Source organism: Pongo abelii, chromosome 1, assembly GCF_028885655.2.
Source record: "Pongo abelii isolate AG06213 chromosome 1, NHGRI_mPonAbe1-v2.0_pri, whole genome shotgun sequence".
NCBI classification, from domain to species: Eukaryota; Metazoa; Chordata; class Mammalia; order Primates; family Hominidae; genus Pongo; species Pongo abelii.
In genome coordinates this window covers 100,781,618-100,807,506 of record NC_071985.2, presented here as the reverse complement: position 1 = coordinate 100,807,506, position 25,889 = coordinate 100,781,618, and the positions used below count along the sequence as shown (strand labels likewise).

The 25,889-nt window shown below is 45.5% G+C and overlaps 3 protein-coding genes across 3 annotated transcripts; 1 reads left to right on the top strand and 2 right to left on the bottom strand.

The window, feature by feature from the left end:
* Positions 1-22,425: 22,425 nt before the first annotated feature.
* H2BC21 (histone cluster 2, H2be) lies at positions 22,426-24,652 on the bottom strand. Its single transcript, NM_001131764.1, is given in 1 exon segment — positions 22,426-24,652. A coding segment is annotated over 1 exon segment (381 nt). The 5' UTR covers positions 24,611-24,652; the 3' UTR covers positions 22,426-24,229.
* Positions 24,653-24,944: 292 nt separating this feature from the next.
* LOC103891543 (histone H2A type 2-C) lies at positions 24,945-25,559 on the top strand. Its single transcript, XM_009244958.4, has one exon. It carries the CDS (start codon positions 24,945-24,947, stop codon positions 25,332-25,334), a length of 390 nt encoding a protein of 129 aa, XP_009243233.1. The 3' UTR covers positions 25,335-25,559.
* LOC100448122 (histone H2A type 2-B) lies at positions 25,257-25,888 on the bottom strand. Its single transcript, XM_002810300.4, has one exon. The coding sequence runs from the start codon at positions 25,886-25,888 to the stop codon at positions 25,496-25,498; it is 393 nt and encodes a 130-aa protein (XP_002810346.1). The 3' UTR covers positions 25,257-25,495.
* Between the last annotated feature and the right edge of the window lies 1 nt (position 25,889).

The window sequence follows — 25,889 nt, the reverse complement described above, 5'->3', positions numbered from 1 at the left end:
ATGGCGTAGTATTTGCACGTAACTATGCACATCCTCCCGTGTACTTTAAATAGTCTCTAAATTACTTTATAACACCTAATCCAGTGTACATGCTATGTAAGTAATTGTTATAGTGTTTTTATTTTTACTATCTTTTGTTGTACTTTTTTTAAAAAAAGAAATTCATTTGTTTAGTATTTTCGATCTTGGGGAACCCGCGTATATGGAGGGCCTGCTACATAGAGAAGACTGAGGGATAGTCTGTGCATCCGTTTCTGCGGATCCTCCAAATCGGCCGTTGTTTTCAGCCAGGATTTAGTGCCCAACTGTGTCCTTTGGAGGCCCCACATGGAGCTAGCAAAGTTTGCTAAATCGGGTTTTGCAAGAGGACTGTCTGCTCCATACTGAGAGTAATTACCACAAACTGCCCTGTGAAGTTGGTTGGGGTTCTTACTGTTAGCACGTTTATTACTTTATCAGGGCTCTCTGTAGGAGAGTCTATGAGAAAATCTTCTGGCTTCTGCTGAAAGAATCGTGTTTTGTTGGGTTTTTTTTTTCCCGAAAAATATTATTTTTAAAAACTCTTCTGTGCCGTGTTTAATCTCTCCCTTGGATCCACCTTCTATGTGCTCATATATCGTAAATCTGTATTCAGACTTCTGGACTCGAGACACGTAGATCCACCTGGTGGTTCTTCAGTCATTTTAAGCCCAAAACTCAAAATCTCCCGAAATCAAAATGTTTAAACTTATAATCTCCAGGGTGTGACTTACGGGGGATGAGGGGAGCAATCCTCTCCCTCCCCGCATAAAGCTGGTTCTCCTGTCTGCTCATTGAACGGTTCCACTATGCATCACAGCATCTACATGCCTAAACCAACACCCCAGCATTGGCAACAGATATCTTCCTCTCCCTTGGCTGCTTCAGGACAGAGAAGAAACATGCTTGCCCTTTTCTGACTCTTTAGCAACTCTGGCCGAATCTATCACATTATTTTACATCTCTTTACATCTTACTACTCCCCCATCTTGGCTGTGTGTTCCCTACTGGCAGTGATTTTTGTTTATTCATTTTTGTAAACTGACACTTAGTTCAGTGTCCAGTATAAGCTCAATAATAGTTTATAAAAGGAAAAGTTCCTGCATTTGATTGCTTTTAAACACTATTAGAAAAGACATAACCAAATTGCAACATGATAAAACAACCGCAAAACAAGGCTGAGAGAAGTGGTGATTTCTGGTGTCAGAGGGCACAGGACCCTGGGCAGAATCAGAGATACGGTGTCTATGCAGTTCCCTTTTTAAGGGGATCAGGACATGCTACCTCCAAATGTGCCAGTTTCGACTTAAGAATTATTTTCAGCTGAAACAAACAGCTAAAATCCCTTACCTGTTTAATATCAGATCCTCCTCGCAAATCTCAAATTTTTAACTCAGTTGTCATAAATCTTCTTCAGCACTAGAAGTAAATCTAACCTCAGAGATGAGAAGTTGTCACCACACCCAAATAGACATTGTCACAAGACCCGAATCTTCCATCTATTCTAAAGGCCCATTTATCTTTTCAAAAGTCATTTGGCTTTCCATATGTCCTTTAGTCCTCCTCCTTTTCCCCTGCTGTTAGGTAGATCCCAAATTCTAACCACTCCTTTGAGTTACTCATCTCAGAGCGCTCCCATGTATACACTTTTTTTTTTTTTTCTTTTGCCTCAGGGTCTTACTCTGTCACCCAGGCTGGAGTGCAGTGGTGCAATCTCAGTTTTAACCCCCAAGTCTGTGGTATTTTATTATAGTCCCCCTAGAAATTAATACAGGATCCACCGTCTGCCAAAGTCTCACTCCCTGCTCAGACCGACAATGGATGGTGGGATCCTTTGTGATATGTACTCTGTGAGTTAGAAGTAGTAACTTAGAGCTGTTGAGGACAATACCTCTGCACCTCATCCACTGAATTTTGTTTTCAAAGATACAGTCTGAAACTCCCAGAGGGTGAGTGCCTTTCCAGTGTGTCAGAGCCATTAGTGGCTGAGCAGACGGCTGAGCATGTAGATTTCTAGGTCAGGGCCCTCTCCCCAAAGAATCATACTCCCTGGTTGAACTGAACCTAAATCAGGTTTAAAACTAGACAGATGCCAACCAACTTAAAATTCCAAAGATGTCCAAGATCTGCCCATGGCCCTGGGATTTGAGGACAACCTGTGCATGCCATGGCTATGGCAGTTCAGGGGTCTCTAGCTTAGTGGGAATGTCTATGTCCTAGCTTAGTGGGAATGTCTATGTCCTACCTTCACCCTTCTGACTCTTCCGCCCGCATCCGCCCCTCCTATGACAATGGAATATTCATTACCCAAATACAGCACCGTGAAAGAGAGGCAGGAACACTGGATAGTCTAAGACCTGGTCTTTCTTGGCTAGTGTGAGACAGTGGAGGCCTCACTACTTGGTCTTTTCTGGTTTACTGTCAAAGGTTGAAGCTGGGGCCTTGTGGCTGCCTCCTGTTCTCTGTTCCAGGGATGCTACACAATAGAAGCTCTGGGCCTTGACCATGGAAAGGTCCCATGAATTCTCCACTCAGCCCAACTGAGCCCCCTGCTCTCACAGTGGGTGAGGAAACGATAGGCAGTGCGAACAGGTGTATGCACACTCACTGAGGAAGTGCAGCCTGTCTGACCCAATCTCTCTCACCCAGCCTAAGGTCAGGCCACGGCAGGACACTGTTTCCTTAACTATCAGCCGCCATCTTGGGGATTTCCCCACAGGGCCAGGGCAACAGAATCTGGTTCTCACTGTGACCATGGTCTGGAAGGACCATGAGGAATTCTCCAGTGCTGTCGGGGTTTCCGATACTGGCACAGACAGTTTAGTAACAGCTTTGACACCTTTTGGTAATAGGACAAAGTTAACACTCCTGCCACTATCCTGTGAAGGCCAACCTTCCTAGGCCCCATAGGAAACTTTTGGAATGGCTTTGTTGGGTTGAGAAACTGGGGCAAAGTAGTACCCAATTTTTTCATGTCAGTATCAAAATGTAATCATTTCAGGTACACAGAGTTCCGCACTTTCAGATTAGTCTTAAAGAAAAGAAAATCGCCGAGAACGGTGGCTCGTGCCTGTAATCCCGGCACTTTGGGAGGCCGAGGCGGACGGATCACCTGAGGTCAGGTGTTCGAGACCAGCCTGACCAACATGGTGAAACCCCATCTCTACTAAAAATACAAAAAAAATTAGCCGGGCTTGGTGGCGGGCGCCTGTAATCCCACCTACTCAGGAGGCTAAGACAGGAGAATCGCTTGAACCCGGGAGGTGGAGGTTGCAGTGAGCTGAGATCGCACCATTGCACTCCAGCCTGGGCGACAAAAGCGATACTCCATCTCAAAAAAAAAAAAAAAAGAAAATCAAGTAAAGAGCAATTCACATTCTCTTGAAAATTCTCATTATGCCCAGCTGGTTCCGGGGAAAGCCTGCCATGAAACTGGTATTGTTACTTAGACTTAGGGTCCTTTGATCAGAATTGATGATGTCCTCAGCTAAGTCAGTGCTAGGAGTGGGCAGAGATGAAGTGAGGGATGTGACGGAGTTGTAGAATATAGATTTAATAAGATTTAGTGTTTTAGGGTGGGGCGTGATGGCGCATGCCTGTAATCTCAGCACTTTGTGAGTTCACAAGGTGGGCCGATCACACGAAGTCAGGAGTTCGAGACCAGCCTGGCCAACACAGTGAAACCTCCTCTCTACTAAAAATACAAAAATTGACCGGGCGTGGTGGCTGACACCTGTAATCCCAGCACTTTGGGAAGCCAACGCGGGCAGATCACGAGGTCAGGAGATCGAGACCATCCTCGCTAACACGGTGAAACCCCGTCTCTACTACAAATACAAAAAATTAGCCGGACGTGGTGGCGGGAGCCTGTAGTCCCAGCTACTCGGGAGGCTGAGGCAGGAGAATGGCATGAACCCGGGAGGCGGAGCTTGCAGTGAGCCGAGATCGCACCACTGCACTCCAGCCTAGGCGACAGAGCAAGACTCCGTATCAAAAAAAAAAAAAAAAGAAAAAAAAATTGGTGATTTAGGCATTTGGAGAATGCATGCAATAAAGGAGCTTCTGGCCTGAGGAGCTATGGGGTTGATGTTAGATTTCAGTAACATGGAGAATGCAGAGAGAAGAAATTGCTTTTATTTTTGTTTTTGTTTTTTTGAGAGAGTCTCTCTCGGTTGCCCAGGCTGGAGTGCAGTGGCGAGATCTCTGCTCACTGCAACCTCCGCCTCTCGGGTTCAAGCGATTCTCCTGCCTCAGCCTCCCAAGTAGCTGGGATCATAGGCGCCTGCCACCACACCCAGCTAATTTTTTGTATTTTTAGTAGAGACGGGGGTTTCACTATGTTGGCTGGGCTGGTCTCGAACTCCTGACCTCAAGTTATTCACCCGCCTCGGCCTCCCAAAGTGCTGGGATTACAGGCATGAGCCACCACGCCCGGCCAGAAATTGCTTTTGAAAGCAAAAAGATGCATAAAGTCCCTCCCGACATTAAAAGTTGAGATTCCTGTTCTCTACCTAGGAGAACACATCCACCAGTTGTTATTACTCTAATCAGTAAAGCGTCTCAGCTGGAGAAACTTGTGAGTAAGCCCTCAGCAAATCGATAAGGAAAACGAAAGGCAGGGAATTTGACGAGATCTTCCCAGGGGTTAGGGAGAAAAGAAGAGGACTGAGACAGGCACCCTGGGCAAGCAGGAACATTGATGGGAGTTGGTAGATTAGGAGAATACCAAGAGACAGAAGGTAGCTGGAAAGGGATGAGGACCACCAGAAGAGAGTATGTCCCAAGGAGGCAAAGGAGGTGTCAACAGGGTCATAGTGTGCACCGAAGTTCAGAAATAATGATTATAACTTAACATTCCTTAAGCTCAGTGACTGCTGACTATGCTTGATATTTTATGTCTTACACATCACCACAACAATCCTGCAAGGAAGGCAGATGTTTTATCATTCTCACTTTACAGACTAGGAAGCTTTGAGTATTTTGCCCAAGTTCCCCAAACTATTAAGTGTCAGGGCCAGGGACTTTGTCCAAAGTGCTAGGTCTTCCAAAGTTCATGTGCTTGGGCAGAAAACAGCCACCGAGAAGCTTGTACTGGAAACTCAGAGAGGAAGTGACAGGAGGCATTGTGATACACAGGGTTGAGGGCCTCACTGCTTCTCCTGACTTCTCTACCTTTTCAGACAGCATTCTTCTCAGGTTCTAACAAGCTTACCCTCTCCTACCTGTTTTAGCAGTTCCTCCCAGATTCATTTATCCTTCCAGTTCCCCGTGAAATTCTGAGTGCCGTCAGAATGGGCATTTTGCCTTGTTCATCTCTCCAAGTCAGCATCCTGGGGCATAGCAGATGATCAGGAAATGCCTGATTGCCCTAATTCCACTGGCCTCTGAATTCGCACTCAAAAGGGCATAATACCCAGGCCCCTCCTAGGTTTCAAAGAATTCTCAGGAATTTGCAGGCCAGAAGCAAGTATAGCCTGCACTCTGGAAGGAACTTCCTCCAGGTTGGCCCGAGAAGAGGGAGAGGTAGCTGCCCTGAGCTGTACCCCTTGCCTACAAGTTGCTACAGTCCACCATCAGGATAGTTGTGTAGCCTTAGCTGAAGGCAGAGTTCCCCTCAGTGCTCGAAGATAAATACTTTAGGGAGGAGTGCACATCTGTGGTAGGCTGAATAATAGCCCCACAGAGATATCCACATCCCAATCCTTGGAATCTGTGAATATGTTACCTTATATGGCAAAGGGACTTTGCAAATGTGAACAAATTAAGGACCTTGAGATAAAGAACTTATCCTGGATTATTGAGATGAGCCCTTAATATAGTCACATGAATCCTTAGAGAGACGAGAGGGGCAATCAGGGAGAAGGGGGTGTGATGACAGAAGCAGACATTAGAGTGATCTGTCCAGGTGCTAAAAAATGCCAGTTTCTAGACGCTGGAAGAGTCAAAAAATGGATTATATACCTGGAGCCTCCAGAACAAACCAGTCCTTCGGACATTTGTTTTAGCCCCTTAAAACTTATGTTGGGCTTCTGACCTCCAGAATGGTAAGAGAATAAATTTGTGTGTTTTTTTTTTTTTTCGTTTTGTTTTGTTTCATGTTTTTTTTTTTTTTTGAGACGGAGTTTCGCTCTTGTTGCCCAGTCTGGAGTGCAATGGCGTGATGTCGGCTCACTGCATCCTCTGCCTCCCAGGTTCAAGCAATTCTCCCGCCTTAGCTTCCTGAGTAGCTGGGATTACAGGCACGCGTCACCATACCCGACTAATTTTTGTATTTTTGGTAGAGATGGGTTTTCACCACGTTGGTCAGGCTGGTCTCGAACTCCTGACCTCAGGTGATCCACCCGCCTTGGCCTCCCAAAGTGCTGGGATTACAGGCGTGAGCCACCACGCCCGGCAAATTTGTGTTGTTTTAAACCACTAAGTTTATGGTAACTTATTAATGCTATTAATGCAACACTAGGAAATGAATACACCGTTCTTACAAAAGTCACTAGGCTCTTTTTATTTGGCGGGGGAGGGGCGGGCGGGGGAAGATCTGAGTGTCATCAGGAGCAGAGTATAAGGTATACTTGGAGGGAAAGAGGAAAGGAAGTGGGCAGCAGAGGTGAAAAGGAGATCAGGAATGGGAAGTCGGGGGCCCCACAGTGAACCTTTCCTTATGGCTGACTAGGCTCCTTCATGGGCCTGACCAGCCTCCTTCACCTGCTCAGCCCAGAATTTGTAGAGAGATCTGTTGTCTTTGCAAGTGGCACTGAGCTCTCCTAGACAATTGCTGGCCTCCCCCAGCCATGGACCTCTGTAGAGCTCCCTGGGGTCATCCAGGGCAGGACGGTGACAGGCTGGCTTCACCGTGGTCATATAGCAGAAGTGGCAAGCTCTTCTTGCTCTTGAGGAAAGCTCACACCTAGATTGTTGCAAGGATGTTGTACAGGTTGAGCATCCCTAATCTGAAGATCCGAAACCCTATGCTCCAAAATCTGAACAATTTTGAGCACTAATGTGGTGCCTCGGTGGAAAATTCCACACCTGACCTCACACAACGGGTCATAGAATGCACAGTATTTCCCCCAAGGAAATAAAAGGCCCTCCCAGCCCCTTTCCACTGAGATATATCTTTTCTGCACATGCCCGGTTTCCCCAACGTGCACACACCCACAAAGGGTCATAAAATGGCATGTGTGCAGGCCAGTGTCGTCAACAGCACGTTCCCCATAATGCCCCACGTAGGAGCCAAGACCTACGTGCCTTACTCACTGTGGGGTTTTTTTGCTTATTCTCTGCTCTGTGGTATAAAGATATTGTTGAAAATATCAAAAAGGCCTGCAGATACCCCATGAGTAACAGTGATTTTAAAAGAGAAAAAGCAAGGCCAGGCGCAGTGGCTCATGCCTGTAATCCCAGCAATTTGGGAGGCCGAGGCGGCTGGATCACTTGAGGTCAGGAGTTCGAGACCAGCCTAACCAACATGGTGAAACCCCGTCTCTACTAAAAATGCAAAAATTAGCCAGGCGTGGTGGCACATGCCTGTAGTCCCAGCTACTCGGGAGGCTGAGGCAGAGGAATCACTTGAATCCAGGAGGTTGCAGTGACCCGAGATTGTGCCATTGCACTCCAGCCTGGGCAACAGAGCAAGACTCTGTCTCAAAAAAAAAAAGGGAGAGAAAACATTTATGTTTATAGTACAGAAAGCCAAGTTGTTGGAGAAAATGGGGCACAGTGTAAGTGTGTATAAGGTATTTATGAAACATAGATGGATTTCGTGTTTAGTCTTGGGTCCCATCCCCAATACATCTCATTATATATATGCAAATATTCCAAAATCTGAAACCTGAAACACTCCCAGTCCCAGGCATTTCAGATAAGGGATACTCAACCTGTGTTAGTTTCCTAGGGCTGCCATAGCAAATGACCACAAACTTGGTAGCTTAAAACAACAGAACTGTATTCTTCCACAGTTCTGGAGACCAGAAGTCTGAAATAAAGTACCACGCTCCCTCTAAAGGCTCTCAGGGAGTATCCTTCCTTGCTTCTTTCAGCTTCTGGTGGCTTCTGATGTTCCTTGGCTTGTGGCAGCCTCATTCCAATCTCTCCCTCCATCTTCACGTGGCTTCTTACTCATCTCTGTGTGTCCGAATTTCCCCCTCCTTTCTCTTATAAAGATACCAGTCATTGAATTTAAGGCCCATCCTATATCCAGCATGATTTCATCTCAAGATCCTTAACTACTTACATCTTCAAAGCCCCTGTTTCCAAATGCGTTCACATTTTGAGATGCTGGATAGACACGAACTTTAGGGAACATATTCAACCCACTACAGGTCCTGAGCACTAAGCCTTGTGGGAGGACACTCCGGAAGCAGGTCCAGACTTCCCCTGGTCTTGCCTCTTCAGAACCTGTGCACTCTCCACCTCCAAAAGGCCCTTCTATCAGTCACTTACACCTGAGTGTAAAACTAAGCATGATAGCTGTGCAATTTTGACCAACCCTCCCGTGTTCATGAGTGTAGGTGTTGGGGAACAGGCTGTGTCTCCACTTGGGGAACTCACAGCTTCAGGGGCAGGACAGGAAGATGTTGGTGGTCCTTGGCCAGATGCTTCCTATGATAATGAAAAGCCTGAATCGTTGGGCAGCTGGCAGACTGTGGCCTGCATTTACTTGCCCGGGAAAAGCTGGAAGGAAAGAAGGAAGACATGAGGCTAAAATAGAGGCTCAGTGTCTTAGTTTCAATATCTGTAAAACAGTAACAATAAATACACATACCTCATAAGATTCGTGCCGGGATAAATTGCTATACAGTCCATACAAAGTACTTAGAGCAGAGTCTCCACATGACAATAAATTAATAGTTATTAGCAATTTCATTATTTTTATGATAAACGTTAATTGACATATATCCTAGATCTTTCCCTTGGAAATATTACCATCATGCTGGGAAATAAGACAAGCACATGGAAAATAATGGGTAAATTATCTAATCTCTAGATGCTAATGCTAATTATGTAGAGATTCTTCTAGACTATGTGGCCAAGGCAGCAGAAATAATTGGGTTCCTAGGAGCTTTATAACTCACAAAAACCTTTCACTAACAGCCTCTCGTTTGAGTCCACAACAACCCTGGAAAGAAGAAAAGGCTTTTTCCCTATTTTAAAGGTAAGGAAGTTTCTGGTAAAGATTAGACACCGGGGAACGTGAGTTACTCGGCTAAAACATGGCCAGGGTGGAATTTGAGCCTAGGTTTTGTGTTTTGCTTTTCTTTTTTTTTGTATTAGATTTGATGCTTTAGGAGAAAGTGATACATGGAATAGATACAAATAATATCAATATGTGTACAGTACAGCCCACTCTCCTGACCTCAAGTCTACAGTAAGAAATACATTTACCTTGGCCAGGCGCTGGGGCTCACGCCTATAATCCCAGCGTTTTGGGAGGCCGAGGCGGGCGGATCACGAGGTCAGGAGATCGAGACCATCCTGGTTAACACGGTGAAAACCCATCTCTACTAAAAATACAAAAAAAAAAAAAAAAAAAATTAAAAAGAAAAAGTAGCCAGGCATGGGTGGCGGGCGCCTGTAGTCCCAGCTACTCGGAAGGCTGAGGCAGGAGAATGGCGTGAACCCGGGAGGCGGAGCTTGTAGTGAGCCAAGATCCGCCACTGCACTCCGGCCTGGGCGACAGAGTGAGACTCCATCTCAAAAAAAAGAAAAAAGAAATTCATTTACATTGCCTCCCAGTCACATTCACAGGAAAATAAAAATTGCAACAAGTTTCACAAAATGATAATTACTATTGGTGATATTTTCCCGTTTTATGATCCTTACAAAAGGGCAAAATGAAAGGAAAAGAGGATCTCTACCAAGTAAATTAATTGTACTACGGATTACAACTTATAGTTGTGGTTTTTTGGGAGGTTTTTTTGTTTTTGTTTTTCTCGGTTTTTTTTTTTTTTTTTTTTTTTTTTGAGATGGAGTCTCGCTCTGTCGCCCAGGCTGGAGTGCAGTGGCGCAATCTCAGCTCACTGCAAGCTCTGCCTTCTGGGTTCAAGGGATTCTCCTGCCTCAGCCTCCTGAGTATCTGGGACTACAGGCATGCGGCACCACCCCTGGCCAATTTTTGTATTTTTTGGTAGAGACAGGGTTTCATCATATTGGCCAGGCTGGTCTTGAACTCCTGACCTCAGGTAATCCACCCACCTCAGCCTCCCAAAGTGCTGGGATTACAGGTGTGAGCGACCGCGCCCGGCCTACACCTTATAGTTTTTAAAACTGGCTAGAGAAAACTACAAAGAAGAAAGTTAAAATCATCTCACTGATTTTTTAAAAGTCTTCATATTTCTTCTGAATCTTTCTGTGTATGCACATACAACCTGTCTGTCTTTGTGAGGAGGTGACCCCCACATCCAGAGCCAGAGTGGAAGGTATCCTGTGACAGATGGTGACTTGAAATGTAGGTTGAGGCCTGGCGCGGTGGCTCACGCCTGTAATCCCAGCACTTCGGGAGGCCGAGGTGGGCGGATCCCCTGAGGTCAGGAGTTGGAGATCAGTCTGGCCAACACGGTGAAACCCTGTCTCTACTAAAAATACAAAAAGTAGTCGGGCGTGGTGGCAGGCACCTGTAATCCCAGCTACTTGGGAGGCTGAGGCAGGAGAATCACTTGAACCCGGGAGGCGGAGTTTGCAGTGAGCCAAGATCGTGCCATTGCACTCCAGCCTCGGGGACAAGAGCAAGACTTCGTCTCAAAAAAATAGTAAATAAATAAATAAATAAATAAATAAATAAATAAATAAATAATACATGCAGGTTGAGCTTTGTGGGAGCCAAGAGGCAAAGACCAAGGCCAGCTGAGCAAATAAAGGAACCCTTCCAGTAGGAGGCGATATCTGAGCTTGGTTCTAAAGACTATTTAGGATTCAGGACATGTTTAGATTGGGGGTTTGGAGAAGATGATGTAATCCAGGGGACAGCAAAAACAAAGACAGAAGAATTGTTCCTGGACCACACGCAGCATGGGCAAAGGTCACTCATGAGAAGTAAGCTTTAGCAATGGGGTCCAGTTTAGGGGACCCCAAATGCGAAAGTAGGGAGGGAGTGCTCTATAAACAATGTTGGAGCAAAGGATATGAACAGGCAATACACAGGAGAAGAAATCCGAAAACTATCAAGCTCAGGTAGAGATGCTTGAACTCATGAATACCCAGAACAATGAAAATGAAAATGAAAGCAATGCTGAGATATCGCTTTACACCAGGCAGTCTGGCAAAACTTAGAAAGTTGGATGACCCGAGGATTGGGCCTGGATGTGGGCTCAGAGTCCAGCTACCTTGGTATTGGAAGTCCAGGACAACCATTCTGGAGGGGAGCCTGACACTCCTTAGTTCAATTAGATATAAATAAAACTCTGAACAGAACTGCTGGTTTCTGGCTTCTCAGCAGTTCTGTTCCTGAGTTTTTATCCAAAAGAAATTCTTATATAGGTCCAAAAGGGAATATATACAACAATGTTCATTGCAGCATTTCTGGTGGTGACGGAGAATTGGCACAAGCCTAGTTGTCCATTGCTGGGAAAGTGGGGAGATAAAATGTGGTGTTGGAGCAACATGAAGTTTAATGCAGATTGACCTCATCTCTACAAAAAAATAAAATACTAGCCAGGCACAGTGGCATGTGCCTGTGGTCCCAATTGCTTGGGAGGCTGAAGTGGGAGGATCACTTGAGCCTGGGAGATTGAGGCTGCAGTGAGCTATGATCATGCCACTGCACTCCAGCCTAGGTGACAGAATGAGACCCAGTCTCTAAAAAAAAAAAAGAACATGGATGGCAAAGAGATGCAGGTTGAGTTCTATAAGAGTTGAAAATAAAAGGTAATTTTTTTGGGAAATCAATATGAAGTTTATTTAGGTTTCTTGTTTTTCCTGTTTTCCCTGTGAGCCAGATGACTGCCAATTGTCCCAAAATTTATATTATCAAACATGGATACCTGCTTCCTAGCATTTGGAAAAATAAAATAATATGCCCCTGACATGAATTAATGAATTACTCCTCTAATTACAAAGTACAGAATTCTCTTTTTTTTTTTGTTTGAGACAGAGTCTCGCTCTGTCTCCCAGGCTGGAGTGCAGTGGCATGATCTCGGCTCACTGCAACCTCCACCTCCCTGGTTCAAGGGATTCTCCTGCCTCAGCCTCCCAGGTAGCTGGGATTACAGGCACGTGCCACCACGCCCGGCTAATTTTTGTAGTTTTAGTAGAGACGGGGTTTCACCATGTTAGTCAAGCTGGTCTCGAACTCCTGACCTCGTGATCTGCGCGCCTCGGCCTTCCAAAGTGCCGGGATTACAAGCGTGAGCCACGATGCCCGGCCTGGTTTTGTCGCTGTTATTGTTGTTGTTTTGTATGTTTGTTTGTTTTTAACTTTTATTTTAGGTTCAGGGGTACATGGAAAAGTTCAATTTTTAAAATACAGATTAGGCCAGGCGCGGTGTCTCATGCCTGTAATCCCAGCACTTTGGAAGGCCGAGGCCGGCAGATTACAAGGTCAGGAGATCAAGACCAGCCTGGCCAACATGGTGAAACCTCGTCTCTACTAAAAATACAAAAATTAGCCAGGCGTAGTGGCACGCGCCTATAGTCCCAGCTACTCAGGAGGCTGAGGCAGGAGAATCGCTTGAACCCGGGAGGCAGAGGCTGCAGTGAGCTGAGATCGCACCACTGCACTCCACCCTGGGGACAGAGCGAGAGTCCGTCTCAAAAAAATAAAAAATAAATAAAATAAAATATAGATTAAACGGGGAGAAAATAAGAAATAAAGTAAGATATAAAACACATTACCACTAACATGCACTTCGAGAAGCAGAAATTCGCTAGGACTGAGAAAATCAAAACCTGTTCTGCCGTTCATTAGGCTGCACTAACAGAGATTAAGCTAGACTAGAAATAACAGAAAACATTCTTCTCCAAGGGCATGCTACAGCTATAAAGGCTCATAACTCCCCTCTCTGAGTGACCACTCCTTTCTTATTCACTGAGGAACTTGTACTCAAAATCACAGACTATTAGAACTTTGGCTGCTTGAAATCCTGTCAGTAACAATGCAGTATCCCCCTCCTGTCTGGAGGACCTAAGCCACCTTGATACAAAAAACCAGCAGTAATTTTCAACCGAGGTGCAAAACCTCAAGTAAGGGGTTTCTGAACACAGCATTCCACCTCTATCTCAACTTTGTAGTTTCTAAGGAAACAAGACCCTGGATCCACTTCAAAGTCCCATCCTATGCCTACCCTTTCACACAGCCCTGCTTTGCTTTGAGCCTATGAAAACTACACTCCACTCTTCCCCCAAAATCAATGATAACTCTAATTTTCCTCTTGTTTGGTGAGCACCCTCCTCCCACCACCCCGCCACCAGTTTCTCTGTTGTGTGTTCTCCCTCATTGTAACAAGTCAGCAGACTTGGCTTAGGTAGACTAAGTAGTGGTCTTGGGCTAATTGGGATAGGTTGAGTTTTTACTTAGAATTAATATAATTCATTTCAGCATTCCTACGTTGTCGGAGGTGGTTTTGCTTTGTTTTGTTTTTAAGACAGGGTCTCTGTTGCCCAGGCTGGAGTGCAGTGGTGTGAGCATAACTCACTGCAGACTGCAGCCTCAACCTCCCAGGCTCAAGCGACCCTCCCACCTCAGCCTCCCAAGTAGCTCAGACTACAGGCGCGCACCACCACGCCCAGCTAATTTTTATATTTTTTGTAGAGACAGGGTTTTGCCACGTTGTCAGGCTGGTCTCCAACTCCCAGCAAACTTGCCCGCCTCGGGCTCCCAGATGCTGGAATTACAAGCACGGGCCACTACACCCCGGCTGTTGGTTATTTCTAATCTTTGAAATTACTATCAATGTTGCATCAACATCTTACTTATTTGATAGTAGTAGTGTAGTATAGTGACTAAAGGAAGACTCTGGGGTTGAAATCTGGTTTGGCACCGACTGTGTGACTATGAGAAAGTTTCTTAACCTTTCTATGTTCCTCCATCTCCCAATCTGTAAATGGACATACTTATACTACCTACTTGATAGGGTTTTGTGAGGATAAAATGAGTTAATACATGTAAAGTGTTTAAAACATTCTTGGCACCAAGAAAAAGCATGTTAAGTGTTAGAAAAAATATGCATATATAGGCCGGGTGTGGTGGCTCACAGCTGTAATCCTAGCACTTTGTGAGGCCTAGGCGGGTGGATTGCCTGAGCTGAGGAGTTCGAGACCAGCCTGGGCAACACAGTGAAACCTTGTCTCTACTAAAATCCAAAAAAATTAGCCGGGCATGGCAGCGTGCACCTGTAATCCCAGATATTCAGGAGGCTGAGACAGGAGAATCGCTTGAGCCCAGGAGGCTTCGGTTGCAGTGAGCCAAGGCAGCGCCATTGCACTGCAGACTAGGCGACACAGCAAGGTTCAAAAAAAAAAAAAGAAAAGAAAAGAAAGAAAGAAAAAATATACATATATGTGGTGTTATAATGTATATTGGTTTCTGTCCACAGTTCCTGGCTCATAACTCCCATAGCCCTTGTATGGTCTTTTTACAGAGTACAGTACACTCCAATGTTGGGTGTGTTAGGCCTTAGAGGCAGGTCTCAGGAAACAGAATCTCTCTGACTTTCTCCTGCCCTCCTTTCACCTGCCCCAAGGCAGGACTCTAATATTTTTGCCCACTTTTCTAATTGAGGGTCTTACCTCCCCAGAGAGGTTCCTGCCCTATACCCTGGGGGAAGGAATGCTGACATCATGAAGCTTCCATAATAACCCAAGAGGAGGCCAGGTGCGGTGGTTCACGCCTGTAATCCCAGCACTTTGGGAGGTGGGCGGATCACGAGATCAGGATTTCGAGACCAGCCTGGCCAACATGGTGAAATCCCATCTCAACTAAAAATACAAAAATTAGCTGGCCGTTGTGACTGGTGCCTGTAATCCCAGCTACTCGGCAGGCTGAGGCAGGAGAATTGTTTGAACCTGGGAGGTGGAGGTTGCAGTGAGCCAAGATGGTGCCATTTCACTCCAGCCTGGGCAACAAGAGCAAAACTCCATCTCAAAAAAAAATTAATAAATAAATAAAAATAAAAAATACTAAAGAATAATTTTTAAATGCATAGAAATATACTTTTTCACAATAACACATAAAAGCAAAAAGAGTAATTGTCTCAGACTAAGGAATGCACATAAAATGGGATAATACTAAATAAGGAAAAGGGAGATATCTCCAAATAAGTTTGCATTAAAAACAAAATTTTAAGGAGGAAATGTCGGGGGACACAGTGCAGCCATGATTCTAAGTAACGTGATATGAGCTGTGTATACAGTTGGTTAATTTGGGATGGAGGGTACAAAACCAATCAGAAGGGAGCCATACCCAAAGCAGGAGGCCAAGTCTTGGGGACAAAGATGAGAGGACCACGGATGAGAACAAGGGAACCAGACACAGGAATGGACAGGAGGGGAACTGTTGACTTTATTGCACATAGAAGATTGCCTGAACCTGGATAGGGGAAAGAGCAGAAAGGGAGTTGTTGGGACAAAATGTAATCCAAGATGACTCTGCACCTTCCTGCCTGAATGACTAGGAGAATGATGCCGCCTTCACAGGAATAGATAGCCTGTGAGGAAGAGCTGCTGAAGAGAGTTCACTTCAGGCCACACTGGATCATAACCATCAACTGGCAATGGCAAGTGGCCGCATACTTCAGGCAGCTGGGAGTGTGTATCTGGAGGCACATCTAGAGACCCAGTTGGCTTCTCTCATCTGCCCAGAGGAGCTGGAGAAAGCCCTGGGAGTCCCTGGGAAGAGCTTATGAAGAGGTGGCCCCAGCTGGACACAGTGGCTCACTCCCTCCGTAATCCCAGCACATTGGGAGGGCCAAGCGGGCAGGTTACTTAAGCCCAGGAGTTTGAGACCATGGAGAAACCCCATCTGTACCAAAAATACAAAAATTAGCTGGGCATGGTGGTGCACACCTGTAGCCCCAGATACTTGGGAAGCTAAGGCACAAGGATCGCTTGAAGCCGGGAGGCAGAGGTTGCCATGAGCCGAGATCACGCCACTACACTCCAGCCTGGGTGACAGAGTGAGACCCTGTCTCCAAAAAAAAAGAGAGATGATCCCAAAGATGGGCCTCTAAAGAACATCTACTCCACTTAGGGATCTGATGGGGACAGGAGGTGAGAGAATAATTTTATACTAAAATCAGGAAAAACATAATATGAGGAAATTGGACCAGATGATTTCTGGGTTCCTTCCAGCACTAATATTCTATGGTTCTATTAAACAGACATAGAAAATATGTTGCTAGATCCTCAGATTATTTGCAATTTGCAAATTTTAGACAAATATTTTAGTAAAATTCAGGAGCACCATGGTGTATCAGGGAATGCCAAGTTATTTAAACTGCATAAATATCCATTTCTTTCTTTGTACAATGGGGGTAATATTTACCTTTTTGGGGTTGTTTTGATACAACATGATGTACTAGAAGGAAAATTCCAAGTTCTTTAACATGTCTGAACCTCAGTATCCTCCACTATAAAAACCATAACATTTACCTTTCAGGATTTGTTCTGAGGATTTGAAATGGTATGTCTATAGTATTTTGCACACTGTGGGCTTTCAGTAACTTGGAATTTTTACTTTTTACTCTTTTATTTTAAAATTAATTTAAATCACAGAAAAGTATCTGACTTCAGACACACAGTTCCTTTATATTCCTTTAGTAGGCAAAATTCTGCGATGGCGCCCGTGAGTCCTAGCCCCTGGTACTCGTTGTTTAAATCCCCTCCCTTTGAGTATGGGCAGAACCTGTACTTGCTGTTAATCGAGAAAACTTTGCAGATGTAGTTAAGATCCTTCATCAGTTGACTTGGAGTTAATAAGAAGGGAATCCCTGACTTAGGTAAGCCTTTTTTTTTTTTTTTTTGAGACAGAGTCTTACTCTGTTGCCCAGGCTGGAGTGCAGTGGTGCAATCCAGGGTCACTGCAACCTATACCTCCTGGGTTCAAGCGATTCTCCTGCCTCAACCTCCTGAGTAGCTGGGATTACAGGCACCTGCCACCATGCCCGGGTAATTTTTGTATTTTTGGTAGAGCTGGGGTTTCACCATGTTGGCCAGGCTGGTCTCGAACCTCAGGTGATCTGCCTGCCATGATCTCCCAAAGTGCTGGGATTACAGGCGTGAGCCACTGCACTTGGCCTAGTGAGCTTTTTAAAAGAGGGTCAATGCCTTCCCTGAATTAGATAAAGTGGAAGCAACAGAGATGCCCTTCTGCTGGCCATTAGAAGCAAATATCCATGCTGTGACCTGCCTGTGGAGAAGAGCAGCCTCTGAGGGCCTCAATTCTACACCTGCAAGAAACTGAATTCTGCCAACAACCTGGATGAGTTTGGAAGACCCCAGGCTTCATATGAAAATGCAGCCCAGTTGACACTTTGATTTTACCCTTGTGAGATTCTAATCAAAGACTCCCACTATGCCATGCCCAGACCTACAGAAACCATGAGAGGCTAAATGAGTATTGTCCTAAGCCACTTAATTTGGGGTAATTTTTTACACATAAATACAAAACTAAAACAGTTTTTTGCCTCCTTCATTCAGAACATGGTTTTTGTTTATCTTCTCTCTCCCTGCTGTCTCTGTGCTTGTCTAAGACCTCATTACTGGTTGCAGCAGCCTCCCCACTGGTTTCCGGTTTCCTGTATTCTCTTTCTTCTATGCATCCTGCACATTTCTTCAGAATAAAGATACAAAGGTCATAATAACCTGCCCAAAATATTGCTCTTGACTTGCTCAAGAACCTATACCAACTCTCCCAGGCCAGTTCCATCAACTCTGATTTTTAGCTAGTTTCACAGCTCTCGATGACCCAGGCCTCCTTAAAGAGCCTGATTGCCTCTCCTAGTCTGTCTGATGACCAAACCTGTGACCAAGGACACATTAGTGAAGTTAACTAGTCAGAAAAATCACTCCAGAGACTGCCTCCTGCAAAGCAAGTGTTCATAACCTTGAGGGATTTTTAAAAAATAGGTTAGGAATAGTGGAGACTCAATCCCAAACCTATATGTTACCTCATCCACCCTAGGGACTTCTGGCGTTTTTGTTATTGCTGTTGCTGCTATTGTTATTAAGTTGATTGCTATTTGCATTGATGAAGTTTTTTTAATTATTTTTCAGAATTAACTACAATGTATTGAGAGTCTACTCAGTGCCAGGCAGTAGAACAGGTAGTTTTAAATACATTATTTTCAACAAAAAATATTCTTATAGGCTTTTTTTTAAATGGCCAATAATCCTACTGTTCACATAACCTCTGCTGACATTGTTTTTAAGTGAACATTGATCATAAATTTAAACAGTACTGAAAGATATAAAGGAAAAAGCAAAATCTTTTGGCCCAAGGAAATTCTTCTCCTTAAGAGTAGCCACTATTGGCCGGGTGCGTTGGCTCACGCCTGTAATCCCAGCACTTTGGGAGGCCAAGGCGGGTGGATCACGAGGTCAGGAGTTCAAGATTAGCCTGGCCAACATGGTGAAACCCCGTCTCTGCTAAAAACTACAAAAATTAGCCGGGCGTGGTGGCACGAGCCTATGGTTCCGGTTACTTGGGAGGCTGAGGCAGAAGAATCGCTTGAACCCGGGAGGTGGAGGTTGCGGTGAGCCACGATCGTGTCACTGCACTCCAGCCTGGGCAACAGGGCAAGACTCGAATCAAAAAAAAAAAAAAAGAGTAGCCACTATTGGCCAGGCACAGTGGCTCATGCCTGTAACCCCAGCACTTTGGGAGGCTGAGACAGGTGGATTACCTGAGGTCAGGAGTTTGAGACCAGCCTAGCCAACATGGTGAAACCCCGTCTCTACTAAAAATACAAAAAATTGGCCAGGCGTGGAGGCACGCACCTGTAATCCCAGTTACATGTGAAGCTGAGGCAGGAGAATCACTTGAACCTGGGAGGTGGAGGCTGCAGTGAGCCAAGATCATGCCATGGCACTCCAGCCTGGGCAACAAGAATGAGACTCCATCTCAAAAAAAAAAAAAAAAAGAGAGTAGCCACTATTATTAGTTTTGTTATGTGAAATCCCTGGAAAGTGTTTTATTTAATATCGGTGCATACATATCAATACACACATATCCTTTTTTATCTCCGTCAAAAGGGACCCTAACACTTTATTGCCACATACTAGTAGACATATAAGTAGTTTCCAGATATTTACTATTAAAAATACTAATTTTTCCCAGCGATTTGAAAAGAAGTGAGAGGATCACTTGAGGCCAGGAGTTCAAGACCAGCCTTGGTACCATAGCATCTCTACAAAAAACTTAAAAATTAACTCAACGTGGTGATGCCTACCTGTAGTTCTAGCTACTGGGAAGGCTCAGGTGGGAGGATCAGTTGAGCCAAGGAGTTCGAGGTTCCAGTGAGCTATGATCTGGCCACTGTACCCCAGCCTACGTGACAGAACAAGACCTTATCTCTAAAAAAAATAATAATAATATTCCTCTTTACTGAAGTATTCCAGCTAATATATGAAAGGAGAGTGACAGAATATCATTATTTTGCAATTGATAATGAATTAATTGATCTAAGCATTGAGAATCAATCACTGCTGTTATCACAAAAAAAGAAGCAGCTAGACATTACATGTCTCCTGATAGAAAAGAAATAGTACCACCTATGAAGTAGTCATGTCATGGGGTGAAAAAGTAAACCTAAATCTAACCAAGCCTCTAAGTACCAATTTACAGAAAGCAGACAACAGAGTATCATGATAAACTACATCCTGAAGACAACTCTCTAAAGAGCAAATATTCGGTTCCCCTGATCCACCCATCGTTCCACTAGAAGCAGAGTTGTAAAGAAAGGCAATCTATAATGAGAAGGCCACCTGCAGCACACAGAGGCAGGTGACCATGGTAGTTGGTGTCAATCTGCTGGCCTGACAAAGCCATTTCCACTTTAAGGGAAGCCCTGTTGCAGGGAACACACACACACTTTTGAGGGTCAGGGTACCGTCTGCTCCAGAGAGTGCTTGATGGGCATAAACCATGTGGCCTCTGAGACTTTAACTCTTCTGTTTTTAGTGCCACACAGCTCCTTTCTGTTCCCATAGTCAGGTCAGCCTAGGAGCTCATTGGTTTCTTTAAAGTCAGTTTACACATTCTGGCCTAATCCTGCAAGATCTGGCTCTGTCTACCTGTGTAACCTCTTGATGCTGCACTGTCCTCCTTGCCCTCTAACCGCCGCCTGTACTAGACTTCCTGCAGTTCTTCCTATCTACCTGAGCATGATCTTTTCCACTCTCTCCAAGCCTTTGCCCATGCCATCCACTGCCTGGTACACCCTTCCTATCCTTGTCAAGTGTCATCCTAAAAGTTCTTTCCTCAGGGAGGCCTTCCCTACACCCACCAATGTGAAGTTACGACTCCCTCCATTACACTCTCTCTATCTATACTTCTACAATCGTAATACTTGTCACACTTTCTCATAGTCACTGGATTAATATGTCTTCTCTTCTAGTCACTAGAGGTCCAGGAAGGCAGAAGCCACTCCTGTTCAATTTTCTGTCCTCACTACCTAGCAGATTGCCTGCCATCTTCACAGATAATAAATTCTTGAATGAAATAACAAATGATATCACACCTTACAATGCTTAGGAGTCAGAGAGAAGAAAATTGGTCCTGGAATGCCATTCTTATAGAATTTAATAATGTTCATAGATACTTAATATTTATAAAATTAGTAGATACAGATTTTCAATCACACATATTAAATGAATTATTAAACCTAGTCCCCTCGGTTACAGGGACAGTCTCTCACTTAAGGGTCAATTTCTGAAACCCAAACAGAGCTGCCCTTCAGGCCTACTCCAGAATTATTGATAAGCCATATTACAGAACTATGACAGTGTCCTTTTGGTCCTTCATTTTTTTTTCCTTTTTTTTTTTTTTTGAGATAGAGTCTTCTTCTGTTGCCCAGGCTGGAGTGCAGTGGCAGCAGCCTCCACCTCCCGGGTTCTAGGGATTCTCCTGCCTCAGCCTCCTGAGTAGCTGGGACTACAAGTGCCCACCACCATGCCAAGCTAATTTTTGTAGTTTTAGTAGAGGTGGGGTTTCACCATGTTGGGCAGACTGGTCTCGAATTCCTGACTTCAAATGATCCACCCACCTTGGCCTCTCAAAGTGCTGGGATTACAGTTGTGAGCCACTGCATGCGGCCAACAGAAACTATCTTAAAAAGTGGCTGTAGGCTGGGTAAGGTGGCTCACGCCTGTAATCCGAGCACTTCAGGAGGCGGGTGGATCATGAGGTCAGGAGATCAAGACCATCTTGCTAAGTAAGTGTAAGGTAAACTCTTAGCTTACTGCTAAGTAAGTTTAAGGTAAACAGTTAAGTGCTCAGTAAGGGGAAGCAATCATTATTTTAACAATTATTGTTATTAACCCCAACATAAGCAAATGTTTAAAGATGTCTGCGCAGGAGAAATGATCAAAGAGGTTCTTGAGGATTAATCTCACCAATTACTTCCCCTCCAGAGTTAAACTATCAAAATCTATCACCTCTTCCCCCCTTCCTCACTCTATAACATCCTTCCCAGTGAACATCATCCCCAGGCGGAGCCCAAAACCAGCACCTAAGGCTCTCTCATGTTAGTGAAAGGATTCCAGCTGGTGAGCCCCACCACTGTGGGGACAAACTCAATTGAGTTGAGCTACGGCCTCTGGGATGAAGGATCACAACCACCTAATCCCACCCTCAATGTACTCAGCCACCACCACCCAGGATTTATATCCAGGGTGCGCTCTGAAGAAAATAAAGCCAGTGGTATTTCTTTTCAATTCTAAAGCATAGATAGTTCCCCCTAAAACACAGGAAGGGTCCAGGTTTTCAGAATGACCCTGTTTCTCAAGTCCCTTAACTGCTAACCTAGGAGCTTATTCTCTGGAGAGTTTCTGAAGAAAAGCTTCTCTTTGCCTCAGTTTCCTTATCTGTAAAATGGGTGATAATAACGGTACTACTTCCTGAGGTCCCAGTGAGAATTAGATGAGTCAATACGTATAAAGGGCCTAGAACAGTACCTGGCACGTAATAAGTGCTCCGTAGGTGTTAGCTTAACTTTATTATGAACTTTATTTCTTCCATCTTATTTGTACTGCTTTCTATTTGTGATCATATATTTTTCAATTAGTAAGCATTAACAGTGGCCTTGTAACAGACTATTTCAGCCCCAGTGCACCTTTGGGGCAGCAGTTTGGCTGGTGGCTTATAAATAGTCATCTGCCAGATCAGAGGCACCCACGCTTTTCTACAGACACAGTGGAAGTTGTATCTGTTAATTTCATTCATTGAGAAAATACACTGTAGATAAAGAATCCAGCAAAGCCTTTAAATTAATTGGTAACTTTATTAATAACAATAGCATCTACACACATTTGAAAATACACATGTAGGAGACAATTAAGATCTATTCAGTCTGTGATAATGTCTAGAGCTCATTTGGATTCATCAAACCCCTGCCATCAACTCCAAAAGCCCTTAGCCAAAAACAGAGTTGAATCACTCATCAAACCATCAGTGTCTTCCTCGGCAGAATCAAGGGTTGGACAGAAAGAGTAAATATTCTGCACCTCCACAAAATAAAACTAAAATGCAATTGTCCTGCATCTGAGAATACAAGGGTGAACAGTATGAGCTGCATGACTGTGAACCAATGAGGCTTCTCTTGGCCTCATTTGTAAAAAGGAGATTAACTATGTAGTCCCGCCTATATTGCATGGCCTCCTGAAAAGCAAATGAGGTGGTAAGTGTAAATTAAAAGCTCCTCTCCTTTAAGAGGGGAACACCATGAGGGGAGAGTAAGAAAAGGAGAAGGAAAAGGCTCTTTCCAGTGACCAACACGCTGAATTTGATGAAAATCCAAAAGAGGTTATGCTAAACTGAGAAGCATAAGGGTGGATCTACCATTGCCACCTCCTCTTTGTTGCAAAAAAAAAATCTTAACACGGCCCCCTCCCAGCTGTTGCACTGAGGTGACTAAGGATACGTTTGAGGAAGTAGCTCCAAAAACATTTCCATTTTCACTGTGCCTTCACATACATCTAATGGAAATGAACAGCACCCATCATCCAACCACGGAAGCGATTAAGGGTGGAATGGAAAAACTAACCCAACAATATTAGATCAATACGTAGTATTTAAGTAAGTGTCCATAATGTGCCAGGCTGAAGATGCACGGGAAAACCACACCAGCCGGTCTGTCAAGGGCTTGAGAATACCATAAACAAGAAAACAGACGAACCAATTTCAGACAGCTGCTAGAGAAGGAAGATAAAATGAGACAGGCAAATATGAGAGGCGCGAATTCCTGAGTGGATGACGTAGGTCTCTGAGAGGTGACTTTTGAGCCCGTATCTACATGTTAAGTGCCTCGCAGTGACCTGGGGCCGTAGCGTTACCATTTAAAGCAGAGACCATTAAATGCAAAAATTATCAACAAAACGAGAAATAGGAATTTCAAAGTCTCAAAGTGAACGACGGAAACTGAAATCTACAAATTAGAAAAAAGCGCAGAATTTTGAATATTCTTGTCGCCCAATCAGGAAAAGGCTGGGACCCGGCTGCGCGGGCTTTGTCCAAAAGACACAGAACGGCTGGTATCCACAGGAGGCCCCATCGCACGGCAGAACTGGTGACCGGACACAAAAGCTGCTGCCAAGCGTCAGCCATACAGAGCGGTCACGCAGTGTTTGCGGAACCCGGGCTGAATTGTGTCCTGGAGTTCTCTTAAATGACAGCCGAACTCAGCCACTTCATTTTAGAATGAAACAGACCCAAGAAGCCACCAGGGCGCCAGTGTGGGGCGGGAGTGGGGACGGGCAAAGAGGCGGATTCCCAACATCCTGAGAACCGACTCCTGGGAAGGCTAAGCAGCACAATGAGTAAAGACACGCTCTAGATTCAAAAGCAAATCCAATCACGCACTGGGGACCTCGAGTTCCAAATGGTTAAAAAGCTACGTGTGCCATTTCCCATGACCTTCACACTAAAATAACTTACTTTATGAAAAGAAACTAAGGAAGTTAAGTGAACAAGCTCTTTTCTAGTGATTAGATGGGTGGCTCTTAAAAGAGCCTTTGGAGTCAAGCAGCCGGCGACTCGAGCGAGCGAGCGCCAGGTCCCGGCAGGGACTCACTTGGAGCTGGTGTACTTGGTGACCGCCTTGGTGCCCTCGGACACGGCGTGCTTGGCCAGCTCGCCGGGCAGCAGCAGGCGCACGGCCGTCTGGATCTCACGGGATGTGATGGTGGAGCGCTTGTTGTAGTGCGCCAGGCGGGACGCCTCTCCCGCTATGCGCTCGAAGATGTCGTTGACGAAGGAGTTCATGATGCCCATGGCCTTGGACGAGATGCCGGTGTCGGGGTGGACCTGCTTCAGCACCTTGTACACGTAGATGGAGTAGCTCTCTTTGCGGCTGCGCTTGCGCTTCTTGCCGTCTTTCTTCTGGGCTTTGGTGACGGCTTTCTTGGAGCCCTTTTTAGGGGCCGGAGCGGATTTTGCCGGTTCAGGCATGGTAAGACACAGTACAAACGCGACTTAGCCAAGAAAAGAAGTAAGAGAATGGGCGGGCCTGATTCTTTTATAACCACCTTATGCAAATTAGGGCTCCGAAAGTCATTCATTTCCATTGGTCCGTGTGCGGACCTTGCGTTTTCAGCAATGCGTACGTAACAACACCGACTCTTGACTTGATTGGCCGGTTCTGAAGCCCTATTAGGACCAATGAAAAACTCGTTCTTGACCCCACCCCTAGGAAAGCTTATAAAGGCTTTCTTCTTGGTTCTCTTTCAAGCTTATTTTGTTGCGAGGTTCTGAGCGTTGTCTGTGTTTAACCTTGATTTCAGTCATGTCTGGTCGTGGCAAACAAGGAGGCAAGGCCCGCGCCAAGGCCAAGTCGCGCTCGTCCCGCGCTGGCCTCCAGTTCCCGGTAGGGCGAGTGCACCGCTTACTGCGCAAAGGCAACTACGCGGAGCGGGTGGGGGCCGGCGCGCCCGTCTACATGGCGGCGGTCCTCGAGTACCTGACCGCCGAGATCCTGGAGCTGGCGGGCAACGCGGCTCGGGACAACAAGAAGACGCGCATCATCCCTCGTCACCTCCAGCTGGCCATCCGCAACGACGAGGAACTGAACAAGCTGCTGGGCAAAGTCACCATCGCCCAGGGCGGCGTTTTGCCTAACATCCAGGCCGTTCTGTTACCAAAGAAAACCGAAAGCCACAAAGCCAAAAGCAAATAAATGCAGACAAACAAACCAAAGACCAAAGGCTCTTTTTAGAGCCACCCAAGTTTTCAAAAAAAGAGCTAATGCGCTATTTCGTGATCAGCCCTTCATTTGACACTTTGGTGGCTCTTAAAAGAGCCTTTGGGGTGAATTGAGTATGGTGTCAAGCCTCTTAATTACTTGTTCTTGCCAGGCTTGTGACTCTCCGTTTTCTTGGGCAACAGGACAGCCTGGATATTGGGCAAGACGCCGCCCTGGGCAATGGTGACACCCCCGAGTAACTTGTTGAGCTCTTCGTCATTCCTCACTGCTAGTTGCAGATGGCGAGGGATGATGCGCGTCTTCTTGTTGTCCCGAGCCGCGTTGCCCGCTAGCTCCAGAATTTCCGCGGTCAGGTACTCGAGGACCGCCGCCAGGTACACCGGGGCGCCTGCCCCCACCCGCTCCGCGTAGTTGCCTTTGCGCAGCAAGCGGTGCACTCGCCCCACCGGGAACTGGAGGCCAGCGCGGGACGAGCGCGACTTGGCCTTAGCGCGGGCCTTGCCTCCCTGCTTTCCGCGTCCTGACATT

Excerpts from the sequence above, each read along its gene's own strand:
- LOC103891543 (XM_009244958.4), top strand. The coding sequence starts at position 24,945 with ATGTCTGGTCGTGGCAAACAAGGAGGCAAGGCCCGCGCCAAGGCCAAG.
- LOC100448122 (XM_002810300.4), bottom strand. The coding sequence starts at position 25,888 with ATGTCAGGACGCGGAAAGCAGGGAGGCAAGGCCCGCGCTAAGGCCAAG.